Here is a 19793-nt window from a genome sequence, read left to right on the forward strand (position 1 = left end):
TGAAATAGCAAGCCAGTGATGAACCATAATTAATGACTTTTTTTTTTACAAAAACATTTACCCATTTAGCAGTGAAGAAGAGTTTGAGATCTCTGACAGAGATAGTGAGGCAGACCCTGCCTCAAATGACGACGAGGGTTTTGAGGTTCGGAGAGGGAGGCACCGGAAATACGTGGAGCCAATGAGGAGGAGTTGGCGGTTGAGAGGAAGACAAGTTAAGAGATACTCTGATGAGGATGAGGAGGATGAAGAAGAACATGGAGGTAAAAAGGGTTTTACGCCCTGATTGTGTTCCCTACTGTTCTGAATTTGTTGAGTTTGAAATACTCAGTTGCCAGCGTGCATGAGGCTAAATTTTACTAAGAAGAGATGCATTTCTAGAATGCCTTTCACAACTTCAGACATCCCAATGCATTTAAGGCTAACTGGTGTTTTGACTCCAACCCAACAGAGATATTAATCAACTCCTTACAGACAGGAACCTTCAAGTGTTGCAACGCTTTGTGTCAACTCAGTCAGTGTTTGCATTTCTAGTTTCCGTGTCTAATTTGTATGTTGCAATGCAGTGTTTTGAGAGAGTTTTTAAAAGATCAGAATAAATGAACATTTCAAGCTATCACTCTGAAAAATTGAGTCTTTGTACCTTAACATTGACTGCAAGTGACACTGACTTTATGTTCAGTACCTTGAATTGTGACAATGTTCTATTTCTGGTGGCACGGTCCAAGGGACCAAGCTTGGAATCGCATTATCATGGCTACTGCTTTCATATGTTTGCAATTTAAGTTCCATTGCTTGGTAGAGGACTGGGTAAGGGAGTTGGATAGGAGGAATGGCATTAATTGCTTCACAACAAGTTGTATTTATGTGACACCTGCGCAGTAAAATATCCCAAAGCACTTTGTAAGAGTGCCATCAAACAGAGTTTGATACTAATCTGCATAAGGAGATAATAGGAAGGTGACTGAAAGCTTGGTCAAAATGGTACATCTTGGCAGTGACTAATTTCATTTGAAAACTTGATATAGGAATGGGACAACACAGTTGGGTTATGGATGTGTGGGAATGGACAGGTAAAGTTTGGTTCAAAAGGGTCAGTGATTATTGCACACCTCTGAGGATGAGATTCCAACACAACCCAAATATCCTGGCAATGGACAGTGTGTTAGAGTTCATCTTTCAGAGGAGGTATTAAACTGAGGGCCTGTATGCCCCCTCAGATGAAAGTTTTTTTTCAAAAAATCCCAGAGCCATTATTTTGAAGAGAAACAGTGTTTTCCTGATGTTCTAGGCAATAATTACCTATCAGCCAAAAACCATTAACGACTGACTAATCCAAATATTATAACAGTACTGTTTTAAGGACCCTGCTGATTACAAGTGGACTGCTATATTGCCTACGTTACAAAAACTTCAACAGTCCATAATTAGCCAAAAACCATACTGAATGTCCCACGGTCATGAAGGAAACTATACAAGTGTCTTCTTTCTTTCATCTGATCAAGCTCCCAAAAAACTAAGTGGTGGTTTGCACCAATTGGAACTTCAGTGGGCATGGCCCATCTCTAATTAAAATGCACAGTTCTGGCAAAACTCAGCAGATCTGGAGAGAGCAACAGAGTTAACATTTCAAGTAGAATAACTTCTTTGGAATTCTAGCCTGGTGTGAAACCAGGGTTTAAAAATTCCTTTTGTTGTCTGATGAGATCACTTTGGAATCCTATAGAGCTTTCTATCTCGTGCGTTTAAACACATGCCATCTTTCTCAACATTAAAATTTGCCTGCTAATAGTCGATGCTTATGAATCATAGAATCACTACAGTGTGGAAACAGGCCCTTTGGCCCAACAATCCACACTGACCCCTGGAGCATCCCACCCAGACCCATTTCCCTATAACCCACACACCCCTGAACACTACGGGCAATTTAGCATGGCCAATCCACCTAGCCTGCACATCTTTGGACTGTGGGAAGAAACTGGAGCACCCAGAAGAAACCCACGCAGACACGGGGAGAATGTGCAAACTCCGCACAGACGGTCGCCCGAGGCTGGAATTGAACCTGGGTCCCTGGCGCTGTGAGGCTGCAATGCTAAACACTGAGCCACCGTGCCGCCCTAAAGCACGGAGGGGCATTGATATTGAGTAGGCTGCAACTGGCAATATGACTGCGGTCTGTAAGCTGAATCATGGTTCTGTTCACGTCATGGCACATTGTGTGTAACAGATCTGAAAATTCTACTTCAGAAATCTTTTCCTTGAATTAAAATTGATCAAATATTAGTTCAAAAGGCATGAGATTTGAATCCAGGTTCATCTACAATTAATTTTCATTTTAAGACTACCAGTTATTGAGTTATGTCTCATAATGTAAAAATCTTCCTCCTTTCACCTGAGGTTCACGTGCTTGAAATGTGCTTGGTTTATTAACAAGTGTCTTCTCTTCTACAGAGAGTGAAGGGTCAAGTTGTTACAGTGACATATTAGATATGAGGAGGAGGCGATCAAAGCGGAACCAGGCTAAAAAAGTGAACTACAGGGAAGATTCTGAATCTGAGAAATCTATGAAAAGCGGTGCGAGTAGAAAGGAAAGACTAAGGGGACGAAAACGTAGACTATACATTACAGCAAGCGACGGTAAGAAAATCATTCTCCATTTGCCTCATAATTCATTTCTTCAGCATTGTGAAGGTACTGATTCAATTGCAAAACCTTTGCATTTTCAGATTAAAAAAAAAATCCCTCACATTATTCTAGGAATATCCAGCCTGTGTGCATTCCCCTACCTCAGCTCCAAGGCTGCCCAACTGGCCATTAAAGCAGCTTGCTTCTAACTTGCCCGTCTTCTCTGTTAGAATTTGTGGATATGGATTAATTTTTTTACAATGTTAATTATTTCGTTTATTCTTGCAAGGGATGCAGGTGTTGCAGGCATTTGTTCCCCATTCTTGTGCTCTTGAACTGAGTGGCTTGCTAGGTCATTTCAGAGGCCGGACCCACAGCAGATTTTCTTCCCTAAAGGACATTACTAAACAATTTTGGTTTTGACAGCAATCGATGATAGTAATGGCACTATGAAACTAATACTAGCCTCCAATTCCAGATTTAGAATCCAATTCATAGTCTACCAGATTCCATGGTGGAATTTGAACCCATGCCCCAGAGCATTAGCTTTGACCTTTCTGTCGCAGAATCCCTACAGGTAGGCCCATTGAAGATCATCCCAACTTATCCACGTAACCCCTCACTTACCATAGTTAACCTACCTAGCCTGCAGGCCCCTGAACACTACAGGGCAATTTAGGACAGCCAATCCACCTAACCTGCACATCTTTGGACTGTGGGAGGAAACCGGAGCACCCGATGGAAACCGACGCAGACACTGGGAGAATGTGCAAACTCCACACAGACAGTCACCCAAGGCTGGAATCGAATCTGGGTCCCTGGTGTAGTGAGGCAGCAGTGTTAACCACCGTGCTACCAATAAATTGCCAGTCTGTATTACCAGTCTAATGAGACTACCAATTCCCCTAGATTGCAGCGCAATTTATAGTTCCTTTTTGCGTTGCCCGGCTTTTGTAACTGGGCCTTCTTGAGTTGTTCCAGATTACATTGGAGGGGCTCACTGGCCTAAATCCCTCTGCTCCTCCTTCCTGCCTAACACAACTTGTGAACACTGGTCCCAAAGGCTGTATTACCTGCTTGGTGCCGTGGCTGAGGAAGTCTCCTCCAGGTCTGCGAGGTCTTGCGGTGAGAGGGGACAGATCCAGTTTTAATCACCACTGGTACCAACAGCATTAATAAGATGTAACACTGGAAGAATTTGAACAGTTAGAAGCCTACTTAAAAAGCAGTATTTTGGATTGCTACCTGAACCACTGGCAAATTGGCATTGGGTAAGTAATATCAAGGAGATAAATGCAGTGTTCAAAGATTGGTGTAGGAGGAATGTGTTTCAGTTGATAGGTCATCCAGTACTGGATAGAAAGGCACTGTTGTGGTGGTGCAGGCTTTAGAAAGGGCCTTAAACAAATATTTAGGGCTGGAGGGGAGGTAGTTGAGAGCGAGGAAATGTAGGATTTACAAAACAAAAGCTTATGGCAGTGTTCGAGACAACAAGGTGCAGGGCTGGATGAACACAGCAGGCCAAGCAGCGTCATAGGAGCAGAGAGGCTCGGCTCCTGCCCCACCGAACTGATCTCCAACTATCTAGACTCCATTTTCTCCCCCTTGGTCCAGGAACTCCCTACCTATGTCCGTGACACCACCCACGCCCTCCACCTCCTCCAGAACTTCCAATTCCCCGGTCCCCCACACCTCATCTTTACCATGGACGTCCAGTCCCTCTACACCTGCATTCCCCATGCAGATGGCCTTAAGGCCCTCCGCTTCTTCCTGTCCCGCAGGCCCGACCAGTCCCCCTCCACTGATACCCTCATCCGCTTAGCCGAACTCGTCCTCACACTCAACAACTTCTCTTTCAATTCCTCCCACTTCCTACAGACAAAGGGGGTAGCCATGGGTACCCGCATGGGCCCAAGCTACGCCTGCCTCTTTGTAGGTTACGTGGAACAATCCCTCTTCCGTACCTACACTGGCCCTAAACCCCACCTCTTCCTCCGTTACATTGATGACTGTATCGGTGCCGCCTCGTGCTCCCACGAGGAGCTCGAACAGTTCATACACTTCACTAACACCTTCCACCCCAACCTTAAGTTTACCTGGACCATCTCTAACACCTCTCTCCCCTTCCTGGACCTCTCTGTCTCCATATCGGGCAACCACCTCGAAACCGATATTCATTTCAAGCCCACCGACTCCCACAGCTACCTAGAATACTCCTCCTCCCACCCACCTTCCTGCAAAAATGCTATCCCCTATTCCCAATTCCTTCGCCTCCGCCGCATCTGCTCCCAGGATGAGGCATTCCACTCCCGTACATCTCAGTTGTCCTCGTTTTTCAAGGACCATAACTTCCCCGCCTCGGTGGTCGAGAACGCCCTCAACCGTGTCTCCCACATCTCCCGCACCTCATCCCTCACACCCCGTCCACGCAATAAGAACCAAAAAAGAATCCCCCTCGTCCTCACGTACCACCCCACCAACCTCCGGATCCAACGCATCATCCTCCGACACTTCCGCCATCTGCAATCCGACCCCACCACCAAAGACATCTTTCCCTCCCCACCTTTATCTGCTTTCCGGAGGGACAACTCTCTCCGTGACTCCCTTGTCCGCTCCACACTCCCCTCCAGCTCCACCACACCCGGCACTTTTCCCTGCAACCGCAGGAAGTGCTACACCTGCCCCCATACCTCCTCCCTCACCCCCATCCCAGGCCCCAAGAAGACTTTCCACATCAAGCAGATGTTCACCTGCACATCTGCCAATGTGGTATACTGCATCCGCTGTACCCGGTGTGGCTTCCTCTACATCGGGGAAACCAAGCGGAGACTCGGGGACCGCTTTGCAGAACACCTACGCTCGGTTCGCAACAAACAACTGCACCTCCCAGTTGCGAACCATTTCAACTCCCCCTCCCATTCCTCAGACGACATGTCCATCCTGGGCCTCCTGCAGTGCCACAACGATGCCACCCGAAGGTTGCAGGAACAGCAACTCATATTCCGCTTGGGAACGCTGCAGCCCAATGGTATCAATGTGGATTTCACAAGTTTCAAAATGTCCCCTCCCCCCACCGCATCCCAAAACCAGTCCAACTCGTCCCTGCCTCCCTAACCTGTTCTTCCTCCCACCTGTCCCCTCCTCCCACCTCAAGCCGCACCTCCATCTCCTACCGACCAACCTCATCCCGCCCCCTTGACCTGTCCGTCCTCCCTGGACTGACCTATCCCCTTCCTAACTCCCTACCTACACTCACCTTTCCTGGCTCCATCCCCGCCTCTTCGACCTGTTTGTTTCCTCTCCACCTATCCTCTCCTCTATCCCTCTTCTATCCGCCTCCCACTCTCTCCCTATTTATTTCAAAACCCCCTTCCCCTCCCCCTTTTCTGATGAAGGGTCTAGGCCCGAAACGTCAGCCTCTCTGCTCCTATGATGCTGCTTGGCCTGCTGTGTTCATCCAGCCCTGCACCTTGTTGTCTCGGATTCTCCAGCATCTGTAGTTCCTACTATCTCTTATGGCAGTGTTGCAGGCCAGCTATTTGGTTAATGATACCCACAGTGTGACAGGAAGAGACAGTATACATGTACAGAAAATAACGACCAATAGGTTCAAAGTGTTAGTGGGGAAATAGTAAAAAGGTAAAATTAATGGCATTTAAGTAATTAATTAACAGCATAGATCAAGGATAATGGATATGATCATGTCACCATTCCAGGTACTTGGTTATAAGGTGATTAAAGCTAGGAACTAAAATTCGAGGTATATGACTTGGAAAAAACAGGCAGGAAAGAAAGAGTGTTGAGATAGCTTTTGTCAGTAGTAGATGAAATAAATACAATAACAGGAAATGAGTTTTGATCAAAAAATGTAGAATCCATATGGGTGACGATATGAAGTAACAAGGGGAAGTAGACAATGGTGAGTGTCGTCTGTAAGTTTCCTTAACTGTAACCAAATGGTAAGACCGAATAAATCAGGATTTAATAAGGGCATTTAACAAATGTGTTACTTAATCATGGGTGACTTTAATTTCATTTAGATTGAGAAAATCAAATAGGCAGAGATAACCGTGAGGAAGAATTCATTGACCAAAACTCTCCTGAATTCATCAAACAGCATGTTTTGGATCCAACCAAGGATCAGGCTGTTTTGGATCTGATAATGTGTAATGAATCAGCTTTAATAAGTAATCTCAGGTAAAAGATTGAAGGAAACAGTTGACCATAATATGGTTGAATTTTAGCACTCAGTTTTAGCAAGAAGGTTTATTTGAAAACAACAGTGCTAAACTTAAGTAAAGGCAACTATAAAGTAATGAGGGCAGAGTTAGCTAGAGTGGACTAGGAAAGGAACTTAGCAGAGAAAACAATAGAGGAACAGTAGAGGCAGATGTTTAAGAAAATAGTTCAAGACTTACAAAAAAGTATATCCCAGTGAGGAAGAAGGGTTCCAGCGAACAGAATAAAACAACCTTGGTTAACCAGGGATGTTAAAGATAGATTGAAATTGAAAGAGAAAAAACATACAATATGGCAAAGGTTGGTAGTAAGCTAGAAGATTGGAATACTTTTTTTAAGAAAAAAATTGACCAAAAATCAAGTAATATCAAAATAGAGAGCAAGAGTTCCTTAAATGTATAAAAGTAAGAGGCCAAAGCGTTCACAGACGCTTAGATAATGAGGTTGTGTGGAAGTAATTTCATTCTGTCAGTCTTCACAGCGAAAACACTAACACTATTCCAAAAAATTCTAAATATTCAAGGGCCAAAAAAGGAAGAGGAGCTAAATGCAATAACTATCACGAGCAAAAAAGTATGAAGGAAGTTAATGTAACTAAAGACAGATCAGTCCCATGGGTCTGATGGGTTGCATCGTAGGATATGTGATAGCTATGGAGTGGATGCATTAGTCGTAATCTTTCAGGAAACCTTAAATTGTAGAAAATTTCCAGAGAATTGGAAACTGCTGATGTGACACCCAACATTAAAAAGAGAGAAAAAGTGGCAACTGGAGACCACAGATAGTTCATTATCTGTCATTAGGAAAATATTAGAGTCCATGATGAATGATATAAACGCTCTGCTATTACAAGTACATAATATCAAGTAGAGTCGGCATGACTTCATGAGGAGGATAACATGCCCAGCAAGTTTATTACAGTTCTTTTGGAAGATAACAAGCAGTACAGACAGAGGGTCTAGTGGATGCAATATATTTTGATTCAAAAAAAAATTGGATAAGGTCCCGCACTAGCATTTATAGCCCATCCCTAATTGCTCTAGAAGGTGATGGCGAGCTGCCGCCTTGAACCGCTGCAGTCCATGTGCTGCAAGTTGACCCACAGTGCTATTAGGGAGGGAATTTCAGGATTTTAACCCTGCGATAGTGAAGGAACAGCAGTATATTTCCAAATCAGGATGGTGAGTGGTTTGGAGGGGAACTTGCAGGTGGTCAAGTTCCCATGTATTCACTGCCCTTGTCCTTCATGATGATGGTGGTCATGAGTTTGAAGATGCTGTTTAAGGAGCCTTGGTGAATTTTGGCAGTGCATCTTGTAGATGGTGCACACTGGGGTTACTGTGCATTGGTGGTGGAGGGATTGATGTTTGTTGATGTGGTGCCAATCAAGTGATCTGCTTTGTCCTTGATGCTGTCAAGTTTCTTGCATGCTGTTGAAGCTGCACCTATCCAGGCAAGTGGGGAATATTCCATCACACTCCTGACTTGTGTCTTGTAGATGGTGAACATGCTTTGGGGAGTAAGGAGGTGAGTTACTAGCTGCAGAATTCCTAACCTCTGACCTGCTCTTGTAGCAAGTATTTTTATGGCTGGTCCAGTTCAGTTTCTGGCCAATAGTAATTCCCAGGATATTAATAGTGAGAGATTAAGTAATGGTGATGCTATTGAATGTCAAAGGGCGATGGTTAGATTGTTTCGGTTTGGAGATGGTCAATTCCAGGCATTTGTGTGGCGTCAATGTTACTTGCCACTTCTCAGTTCAATCCTGGAATTACGTTGAATATTAATGCTACAGAAGCAGATTGTTTGGCTCCTCCCCAAGTCTCACCATGTCACCATATTGTGTTTCTGCTATCTTGGCTGAGTCCGGTAGTTCCAGAGTAAAAGACCGATAAATAACTGCATGTGAAGCAAATTTTACAATTTCTTTTTATCACATGAAATGATTTAATTGTTACCCATAATATGCACATACCATGCAGCAAATGTTTTTTAATTCTCCCCTTATTCTGTGACAAGACTTTACTAATCTCACGAGGAAAAGAACTGCTTTTCTTTTTGTTCTAATTGTCCATTGTCGCAAAGCTAACAATCAGACTGGGCATGTCCAAACTTGACCTATGGCTCCTAAAATAGCTAATACCTACCAATAAACCAGCTGTGAAGGGTGGTGCAAACATATTCAATAGTAACTGCATAATGGGATTCAAATAGATCCATACAAATGTACGAATTAGGAGCAGGATTAGGCCACTTGGCCTCAAGTCTGTTCTGCTATCCAATAAGATCATGGCTGATCGGATTACAGTACGATATTGGTTGGCACGTGCGCGCGCGCGCACACACCACCGCAACCGTTTATCGCGAATCTATCTCCATTGCTTTAAAGATGCTCAAGGACCCCACTGCCTTATGAAAAAGTGTTCCATAGATTCCTGCTCTTTCTCCTTATCTCTGCATTAAATCGGCCAAGCTTAGTAACACAATTCTAGATTCACCCAAAAGAGGAACCAGCCTTTCCACATAGACCCTGTTAAGAGCACTCAGGATTTTATTCATTTCAGTCAAGTCTCCTCACTCTTCTAAACTACAGTGGATTACACAATGCACGCCTGTCCAAACATTCCTCATAAGACATCCTACACATTGCAGTTATTAGTCTGGTAAACCTTCTCTGAACTGTTTGAACTGCCCTCAAATAGTGGAGGGGCTGAATGATTTTCACTTCCTAACCATACATCCAGTATATCTAGAGTTCATTATTCTTTCATGGGATGTGGGTGTTACTGGCAAAGCCACCACATGTTGCCCATTCCCAATTGCCCTTGGACTGAGAGGGAGTCTGTAATATGTAAGAGCGGAAGTAGGCAATTGGCCTAACGAGTCTCCTCCAACATTCAATGAGATCATGGCAGATCCAATAATCCTCAACTACACTTTCTTGCGTTATCCAGATATGATTCATCATTCCAGAGGTGAGGAATTTATCTTATGAAGAGAAATTGAGCAGCTAAGCCCTACATTGAGGTTGTTGACTTGCTTGCCGAGCTGGCTTGTTTTTGTTCAGATGTTTCATCACCATTCTAGGTAACATCGTCAGTGAGACCTCAACCCAAGTTACAAATCTTTGCTAAAACTTTCGTCCCACATTCTTTGAAGATTAGAAGAATGAAAGGAGATTTAATTGAGGTATATAAGATGCTAAAGAGGATTAACAATGCTTCCTCATGTGGGGCAATCTAGAACAAAAAGGTCATTGTTTTAGGATAAGGGATAGCAGATTTAAAACGGGTGAGGAGAAATTATTTCTCTCAAAGAATTGAGAGTCTACCTGAGAATGTAGTGGATACTTAAGCAAATGTAAGAAGATAGACAGACAGATTTTTAATTAGTAGCAGGTTGAAGAGCTGTGGAGAATGGGCAGGAAAGTGGAGTTGAGGCCAAGATGAGATCAACCATAAGCATACTAAATGATGTAGCAGGATGGAGGGAATGAATTGCCTACTGCTGCTCCTAATTCTTGTATTCTTATCCCTACAATCCCTTATTACCTTAATGATTAAAAATCTGTCTATCTCAAACTTGAACATATTTAATGCCCTAGCCTCAGCAACCCTCTGCTGGAAAGAATTCCACAGGTTCACTACCTTCTGAGAGAATAAATTCCTCCCCTCTTTGTCTTACATGGGCAACCTCTTAGTCTGAGATTTTGCTCTCTGGTCTTAGTTTTCCTGGTGGGAGAGTCCATCTTTCTGCACCTACCTTGTCAATCCCCCTCAGAATCTTATGTTTCAATAAGGTCGCTTCATCCTTCAGTTGTTTCAGCGGCGGGAGTCCGGGAGGAAGCGCGAGGGCAGCCTGGGAAGGTAAGCTTTTCGATTATAAAAGTCTTTTCTTGCGTGACTCCATTTTTGGAGTGAGTAAGTGAGGTAATATATTTGGGCAGTTGCTTTACCCGAAACACTACCTAGGTAGTGTCTCCCACCCATCCTCCTCCTCTAACCAAAAAAAAAGGTTCTGAGCACTGATTTGGTAAGGTTACTAGTTTTTTTTTAATAGTCTGTGTGGGAATTCAGAACAGTGGGAATGGATGTTAGGGCAGTTGCATGCTCCTCCTGTAGAATGTGGGAGGTAAGGGTCACCACAAGTGTCCCCACTGACTTCACCTGCGGGAAGTGCACCCAACTCCAGCTCATCGGAAACCGCGTTAGGGAACTGGAGCTGGAGCTGGAGCTGGATGAACTTCGGATCATTCGGGAGGCTGAGGGGGTAATTGAGAGGAGTTACAGGGAGGTAGTCACACCTCAGGTACAGGAAAAAAGTAGATGGGTTACAGTCGGGACGGAAAGGGAACAGGCAGACAGTGCAGGGATCCCCTGTGGCCGTTCCCCTCAAAAACAAGTATACCGTTTTGGATACTGTTGTGGGGGGACGACTTACCAGGGGTAAGCCATGGGGTACAGGTCTCTGGCACAGAATCTGTCCCTCTTGCTCAGAAGGGAAGGGGGGAGAGGAGGAGAGCATTAGTCATTGGGGACTCCATAGTTAGGGGGACAGCTAGGAGATTCTGTGGGAACGAGAGAGACTCGCGGTTTGTGTGTTGCCTCCCAGGTGCCAGGGTCCATGATGTCTCGGATCGTGTTTTCGGGATCCTTAAGGGGGAGGGGGAGCAGCCCCAAGTCGTGGTCCACGTAGGCACCAATGACATAGGTAGGAAAAGGGATGGGGACGTAAGGCAGAAATTCAAGGAGCTAGGGTGGAAGCTTAGAGCTAGAACAAACAGAGTTGTTATCTCTGGTTTGTTACCCGTGCCACGTGCTAGCGAGGTGAGGAATAGGGAGAGAGAGCAGTTGAACGCGTGGCTGCAGGGATGGTGCAGGAGGGAGGGATTCAGATACCTGGATAATTGGGGCTCATTCTGGGACAGGTGGGACCTCTACAAACGGGATGGTCTACACTGAACCAGAGGGGTACCAATATCCTAATGCTGTTTGGGAGGGTTTAAACTAATTCAGCAGGGGGATGGGAACCTGAATTGTAGCTCCAGTGTACAGGAGGTTGAGAGTAGTGAGGTCATAAATAAGGTTTCAAGGTCGCAGGAGTGTACCGGCAGGCAGGAAGGTGGTTTGAAGTGTGTCTACTTCAATGCCAGGAGCATCCGGAATAAGGTGGGTGAACTTGCAGCATGGGTTGGTACCTGGGACTTCGATGTTGTGGCCATTTCGGAGACATGGATAGAGCAGGGACAGGAATGGTTGTTGCAGGTTCTGGGGTTTAGATGTTTCAGTAAGATCAGGGAAGGTGGTAGAAGAGGGGGAGGTGTGGCATTGTTAGTCAAGGACAGTATTACGGTGGCAGAAAGGACGTTTGATGAGGACTCGTCTACTGAGGTAGTATGGGCTGAGGTTAGAAACAGGAAAGGAAAGGTCACCCTGTTGGGAGTTTTCTGTAGGCCTCCAAAAAGTTCCAGAGATGTAGAGGAAAAGATTGCAAAGATGATGCTGGATAGGAGCGAAAGTAACAGGGTAGTTGTTATGGGGGACTTTAACTTTCCAAATATTGAGTGGAAACGCTATAGTTCGAGTACTTGAGATGGGTCAGTTTTTGTCCAATGTGTGCAGGAGGGTTTCCTGACACAGTATGTAGATAGGCCAACAAGAGGCAAGGCCACATTGGATTTGGTACTGGGTAATGAACCAGGCCAGGTGATAGATTTGGAGGTAGGTGAGCACTTTGGTGATAGTGACCACAATTCGGTTACGTTTACTTTAGCGATGGAAAGGGATTGGTATATACCGCAGGGCAAGAGTTATAGCTGGGGGAAAGGCAATTATGAGGCGATGAGGCAAGATTTAGGATGCGTAGGATGGAGAAGGAAACTGCAGGGGCTGGGCACAATTGAAATGTGGAGCTTGTTCAAGGAACAGCTACTGCGTGTCCTTGAGAAGTATGTACCTGTCAGGCAGGGAGGAAGTGGTCAAGCGAGGGAACAGTGGTTTACTAAAGAAGTTGAATCTCTTGTCAAGAGGAAGAAGGAGGCTTATGTAGAGATGAGGCGTGAAGGCTCAGTTAGGGCGCTTGAGAGTTACAAGTTAGCCAGGAAGGACCTAAAGAGAGAGCTAAGAAGAGCCAGGAGGGGACATGAGAAGTCTTTAGCAAGTAGGATCAAGGAAAACCCTAAAGCTTTCTATAGGTATGTCAGGAATAAAAGAATGACTAGAGTAAGATTAGGGCCAGTCAAGGACAGTAGTGGGAAGTTGTGCGTGGAGTCCGAAGAGATAGGAGAGGCGCTAAATGCATATTTTTCGTCAGTATTCACACAGGAAAAAGACAATGTAGTCGAGGAGAATACTGAGATACAGTCTATTAGACTAGATGGGATTGAGGTTCATAAGGAGGAGGTGTTAGCAATTCTGGAAGGTGTGAAAATAGATAAGTCCCCTAGGCCGGACGGGATTTATCCTAGGATTCTCTGGGAAGCTAGAGAGGAGATTGCAGAGCCTTTGGCGTTGATATTTATGTTGTCATTGTCTACAGGAATAGTGCCAGAAGACTGGAGACTAGCAAATGTTGTCCCCTTGTTCAAGAAGGGGAGTAGAGACAGCCCTGGTAATTATAGACCAGTGAGCCTTACTTCGATTGTGGGTAAAGTGTTGGAAAGGATTATAAGAGATAGGATTCATAATCATCTAGAAAGGAATAATTTGATTAGGGATAGTCAACACGGTTTTGTGAAGGGTAGGTCGTGCCTCACAAACCTTATTGAGTTCTTTGAGAAGGTGACCAAACAGGTGGATGAGAGTAAAACGGTTGATGTGGTGTATATGGATTTCAGTAAAGAGTTTGATAAGGTTCCCCATGGTAGGCTATTGCAGAAAATACAGAGGCATGGGATTGAGGGTGATTTAGCGGTTTGGATCAGAAATTGGCTAGCTGTAAGAAGACAGAGGGTAGTGGGTGATGGGAAATGTTCATCCTGGAGTTCAGTTACTAGTGGTGTACCTCAAGGATCTGTTTTGGGGCCACTGCTGTTTGTCATTTTTATAAATGACCTGGATGAGGGCGTAGAAGGATGGGTTAGTAAATTTGCGGATGACGCCAAAGTCGGTGGAGTTGTGGATAGTGTGGAAGGATGTTGCAGGTTACAGAGGACATAGATAAGCTGCAGAGCTGGGCTGAGAGGTGGCAAATGGAGTTTAATGCGGAAAAGTGTGAGGTGATTCACTTTGGAAGGAGTAACAGGAATACAGAGTACTGGGCTAATGGTAAGATTCTTGGTGGTGTGGATGAACAGAGAGATCTCGGTGTCCATGTGCGTAGATCACTGAAAGTTGCCACTCGGGTTGATAGCGTTGTTAAGAAGGCGTACGGTGTGTTAGGTTTTATTGGTAGAGGGATTGAGTTTTGGAGCCATGAGGTCATGTTGCAGCAGTACAAAACTGTGGTGTGGCCGCACTCGGAATATTGCATACAGTTCTGGTCGCCGCATTATAGGAAGGATGTGGAAGCATTGGAAAGGGTGCAGAGGAGATTTACCAGGATGTTGCCTGGTATGGAGGGAAGATCTTATGAGGAAAGGCTGAGGGACTTGAGGCTGTTTTTGTTAGAGAGAAGAAGGTTAAGAGGTGACTTGATAGAGACATACAAGATGATCAGAGGATTAGATAGGGTGGACAGTGGGAGCCTTTTTCCTCGGATGGTGGTGGCTAGCACGAGGGGACATAGCTTTAAATTGAGGGGTGATAGATATAGGACAGATGTCAGAGGTAGGTTCTTTACTCAGAGAGTAGTAAGGGCGTGGAATGCCCTGCCTGCAAAAGTAGTAGACTCGCCAACTTTAAGAGCATTTAAATGGTCATTGGATAAACATATGGATGATAATGGAATAGTTTAGGTTAGATGGGCTTCAGATTGGTTTCACAGGTCGGTGCAACATCGAGGGCCGAAGGGCCTGTACTGCGCTGTAATGTTCTATGTTCTGTGTTCTAAACTCCAATGAGTTCAGGCCCAATCTACTCAACCTCTCTTCATAAGAAAATCCCTCCATATCCAGGGTCAATCTAATGGAACGTACTTTAAACTACCTCCATCGCCAACGCATCTTTTCCTGAATAAGTGGACCAAAGCTGCTCTTGTTGTGATTTGACAAGTGACTTGTATAGTTTTAGCAAGATCTTCCCATATTTATGCTCCATTCCCTTTGAAATAAAGGTGACATTTGCCTTTCCTACTGCCTGCTGAGTTTTGCGAGGTTTGTGGTTTATGCATGTGGACTCCCAACTCCCTCACTTGTAGTTTTCTGTAGTATCTCTATTAAAATGTTATCCAGCTTTTCTATTGTTTCTGTTATAATGCATAATCTCACATTTCCCCACATTATACTCCACCTGCAAAATTTTCAGCTGCTGCTTACCCTGTGTTAAGTGTCATCCTAACTACTTGCTTTCCACCTATTTTTGTCATTTGTAAACTTAGTGATATTGCATTCACTTCTGTCATCTAAGTCATTAATATATGTTGTAACTAATAGTGGCCCCAACTCTGACCAGTGTGGCACACCATACTTATAGATTGACATCTTGAAAATGCCCAACTTCTCCCAACTCTCTTTTTTTATTAGTTAGCCAATCCTCTATCCATCCTAATACATAACTCCCAATGCCATGAGGTCTAATCATATGTTGCTTTTTGTACGGGACCTTATGCAATGCCTTTTGGAAATCCAAATATACTACATCTACTGGTTTCCTTTTATCTATCCTGCTTGTTATCTCTTCAAAGAACTCTAATAAATCTGCCAGATTTCCCCTTCCTGAATCCACATTGATTCTGCTTGATTATATTACTTAACTTGAATGCTCTGCTATTACGTCCTTTATGATGTAGGTCATAGTTTCCCTTAATTCAGGAATTTCATGGTTGGGATGGTTGTGCGAAATAGAAAATATAACAATAGATGCCATTTGTTCTTTTTGAAATCACATGACACCAGGTTATAGGCCAGCAGGTTTATTTGAAAACACGAGCTTTCAGATCACTGCTCCTTCGTCAGGTGAAGCGGAGAGAAGTGCTTCTCTTCGCTGCTCCGAAAGCTTGTGATTTCAAATAAACCTGTTAGACTATAACCTGGTGTTGTGTGACTTTTGACTTTGTCCACCCCAGTCCAACACCGCACCTCCACGTCAGTACTTTATTAGAACAGATTGGAAGAAGCTCTCATCTCCATTGTGCATGACCCAGAAATCTAGGGGACCCAGGTAATGTTCTGGGGACCTTGGTTCGAATCCTACTACAGTTGGATAGTAGAATTTGAGTTCAATGAACAAATCTGGAATTAAGAGTCTAATGATGACCATGAAACCATTGTTGATTGTTGGAAAACCGTGTCTAGTTCTGCAATATCCTTTAGCAAAGGAAATCTGCAGTTCTTACCTGGTTTGGTCTGTATGTGACTCCAGACACACAGCAATGTGGTTGTCTCTTAACTGCTTTCTGGACAACTAGGTGTGGGCAAGAAAGAAAAGCTCCACATCTCCTAAATAAAATTCATGTTTTTAGAAATTGCTTATGAATTAATTGTCCCTCAACTTGTCCAGCAAAGTAAAATTTTTTTTATGAAAAACGCACTTGTACTTTATTTAAAATAATTGCAAAGTGATTGTTTTCTCTAGAGAGTTCCAGAAGCAGAAGTTCAGATGAAGAGCAGGAGGATGAACGACCACAACGGAAACGCCTGAACAGGATCGAGGATGAGGATGAGGAGGAGGACGATGATGAGGATGAAGACGAGCCAGCGCTGACCAGCAGGTTCCGTGGCAGACCCGCCCGGGATTACAGCAAGAAGTACCGGCTGATGAGCGATGAAGAGGAGGAGGAGCTGGAGGAGGTAGGGAAGGAGACCAGCTCTTTGGACTGCGGCCTGGTGGTATTGCCCTCCACCAATGGACAGAGTGCGGGGCAGGCTTCGGAAAACGTAATCAGCAGAACCAGTGAGAAGAACCAAATGGCCAAGGACACTAACCCCACTCCCAGCCCGGCGCTGAATGGAGCCTGTGAAGCTATGGCCTCTGAGGCGGGAGTGGAGGCAGGAGGTGATGGAGGGGAGGAAGAAGAAGATGACCTCTTGGGAGTAACTGACCTTGTAGAATATGTTTGTAATAATGAACAAATATAAGAACTCTTTTTACACTAGTTCAAATAATTTATTCCATAGTAGCTGTACATCTGGCCAGTTATTGTGTGTCTTTTTGGTTTGCTTGTTTTGTTTCCTCCCCCTCACTACTCCAGAGAGCAAGATTCTCCTGCACCCACTTCCTGTTTTCTTTTCTCCCTCTCTCTGGCCTCTATTCCCCTGCCCCTCTCCTCTCCCCTTTCATGAATTGACCAATTTTTGAGATACTTAACACTGTAGGTTCCTTTTACGCTCATTTTTATGTCGTGCAGTTGCATTTCCTTTGGTCCAACATAATGTGGATGATGAAAGTTCCATTTCGGGGTTCTTTTCTTAAAGGAAAGAAAGATGTTCACCTCCCTTTCAGGACTCCCCTTTTCCCAAAATGAGTAGGTAAAGATTGGGGGTGGGGGGATTGGTGCCAGGGAAAACGAGTGGAAATTCTCCCTCATTCCAGAAAGATTGTTTTGACCCTCTAATGTCTTTGTCTTTTTTTTAAGAAAATATATATATATATATCTATACAGAAAAAAAGACTTTTTAAGTATGATGTGTAGTATCCTAACACCATTTAGTTGACCATGTACCTGGATCAAAAATATTTCCGAAAGAACGCCAAATTTTTCGGTAGGTGACATTCAGTGCTTTTGAGTTAGGAGCGACTGTAGTAGTGAGTGCAGTAAATGGTGCCCATTTTGAAAACCTATTTCTAGTCAACTCTGCTGTGCTATAAAATAGATCTCTGTAATGCATACCAGTACTGCAGTTGATTGCTACAGTGTCATTACGCTGTAGCATTGGCTGTCATAGCACTGTGAGCATCCCTAAAGTGCTCAGATTGTCACTTTTGTTTTAGATTTTTTTTAAGTAGATCATTTCTTCCTAGGTGCCTCTATTTGAACTTCAGGCTTAATGCTGATACATCTAACCTGCTGGGTGATTTTGAACTTGGATTGCGGTCTGTTTTAATGCTCAATTTAACCTACCTGACACAGAGGTACTTGGACATTCTTCAAAGGAAAGCAGAGGCGGTGAAGGAAGGTGGGGGACAGGCAGGCTCTGACTCCTGAGAAAGCATGAACTTGGTGTGGGGAAGGATCATCAAGCAGAGCTTTAATTCATCACTGCTCTCTGCCTTATACAAAAATTTCACTGATATATTTCCCACCACTCCCCCCACACCCAGCCCCCTCAAAACCACGACAACAGGGTGCAATGAGTGCCAATAGCCTCTTGGACTGAGGACACCCTCACAGCCAAATCTGACCTTTAAGTGGGTGAAGCAGAAGGATTATTTCTTTAAGGTATTGCTTTTGCTTGCTTGAAATAGACCCATTATCTGAATGAAATACGATATATAATATATGGTTATATTATATATAACACGTGAAGTATCATTTTCAGATGGTGTCAAACTTGCTGCAAAGCATCGTAACACACAATCCTGTTCAAAGTAGTTTTGTTTGTCACGGTACCTCGCCTTGATGTGCTTTGCGAAAACATTTTGTCAAATTTGGGGTACTGAACAAAAGAATGAATGTTGATTATTCATGTTGTTAACAGTTGACTTTTTAGTACAGTGGTAGTAAGTCCATTGTCCTGTATACAGGCTACTTTAATCCATCTTTGTACTCTTTAATGAAATTATTATATCCCTACTTTTAAGAAAAAGTGCACGTTGATTCTTGGTGTCACAACACGGAAGCCGCTTTTCCTGAATTTTGTGTCCCCTGTCCATTTGCCTGCTAGCTGTAATAATAGCTGACCGCTTTGCTCCTTGCTTCACCTCCTTGTAGCCATTCAACACTATAACTGTGGCAGCACACAATACTGCAGTACTGACTTGCAGCAGAATACATTGTTGACAATTTTAGGCCAAGGCATTCTAGATCTTGCAGTATAAACATATCAGCGTTTCTGGCGGGCTCCCTTAATGAAACAGGAGTAGCCATTCAGCCCCTTGAGCCTGTTCCGACAATCATCTCCACGTGTTCTTCTCGGCTACATGCCGGGTGCAGCAAAGGGAATATTTATTCCCGTATTTCTTCGTGGGTGAAGGGTCAGTGTTCCACATTAAGCTGTGACTGAACGTCTCAAAATGTGGGTCAGTCTATGAGGATTGTTTCAGAAGGCCCAGAAGAGGAAGCTAGATAAACACATGATGGGGGAAGAAACAACAAAGTGGTTGAAGGCTAGGTGAAGCGGGGTGTAGAGTGTAACCATTGCCAGAGACCCAAAAAAAGCGACAGGCCTGTACATTCACCGAACCCTAAAACAAATGGCCAAGACTTGGGTCATTGCTGCATGCATCAATGGACAAAGTTAGTTGTCAACTATCACATGGCTGGTACACCGCAAAGTCTTCCTCTAGGTGACTGCACAGTGTCACTTTGAAATGGGGACGGAAAGGAAATTTATTTTTATTCACTCGAGGTACACAGGCGTTGCATGGGCCAACATTTCTTGTCCGTCCCTCGTTGCCTTTGACAATGTGGTGGTGAGCTGCCTTCTAGAACCACTGCAGTACACCTGCTGTATGTCAACACCCAATGCCCTTAGAGAGGGAATTCCTGGATTTTGACCCAGCAACACTGAAGAAACAACAATATATTTCCACGTCAGGATGGTGAGTGGCTAGGAGGGGAACTTGGAGGTGGTGGGGTTCCTATGTATCTGATCCCCTTGTCTTTGTAAGTGATACTGGTCGTGGGTTTGGAAGGCGCTGTCTAAGGATCTTTGAAAGATTACTGCAATGCAT

At 44.2% G+C, this 19793-nt stretch overlaps 1 protein-coding gene across 2 annotated transcripts in view; it reads left to right on the top strand.

Moving 5' to 3' along the window:
• rsf1a (remodeling and spacing factor 1a) overlaps positions 1 to 17055 on the top strand; it is a 102739-nt gene extending 85684 nt beyond the window's left edge. For both annotated transcript variants that reach the window (XM_020518572.2, XM_048597769.1), the window contains 3 exons: positions 70 to 263; positions 2452 to 2637; positions 16536 to 17055. In XM_020518572.2, the coding sequence (XP_020374161.2) occupies positions 70 to 263; positions 2452 to 2637; positions 16536 to 17038 (883 nt within the window). In that variant the 3' untranslated portion in view covers positions 17039 to 17055. The remainder of the gene's footprint in view (positions 1 to 69; positions 264 to 2451; positions 2638 to 16535) is intronic.
• The last annotated feature ends 2738 nt before the right edge of the window (positions 17056 to 19793 follow it).

The sequence above is a fragment of the Rhincodon typus genome, chromosome 6, assembly GCF_021869965.1.
Source record: "Rhincodon typus isolate 14 chromosome 6, sRhiTyp1.1, whole genome shotgun sequence".
In the NCBI taxonomy this organism is placed as follows: domain Eukaryota; kingdom Metazoa; phylum Chordata; class Chondrichthyes; order Orectolobiformes; family Rhincodontidae; genus Rhincodon; species Rhincodon typus.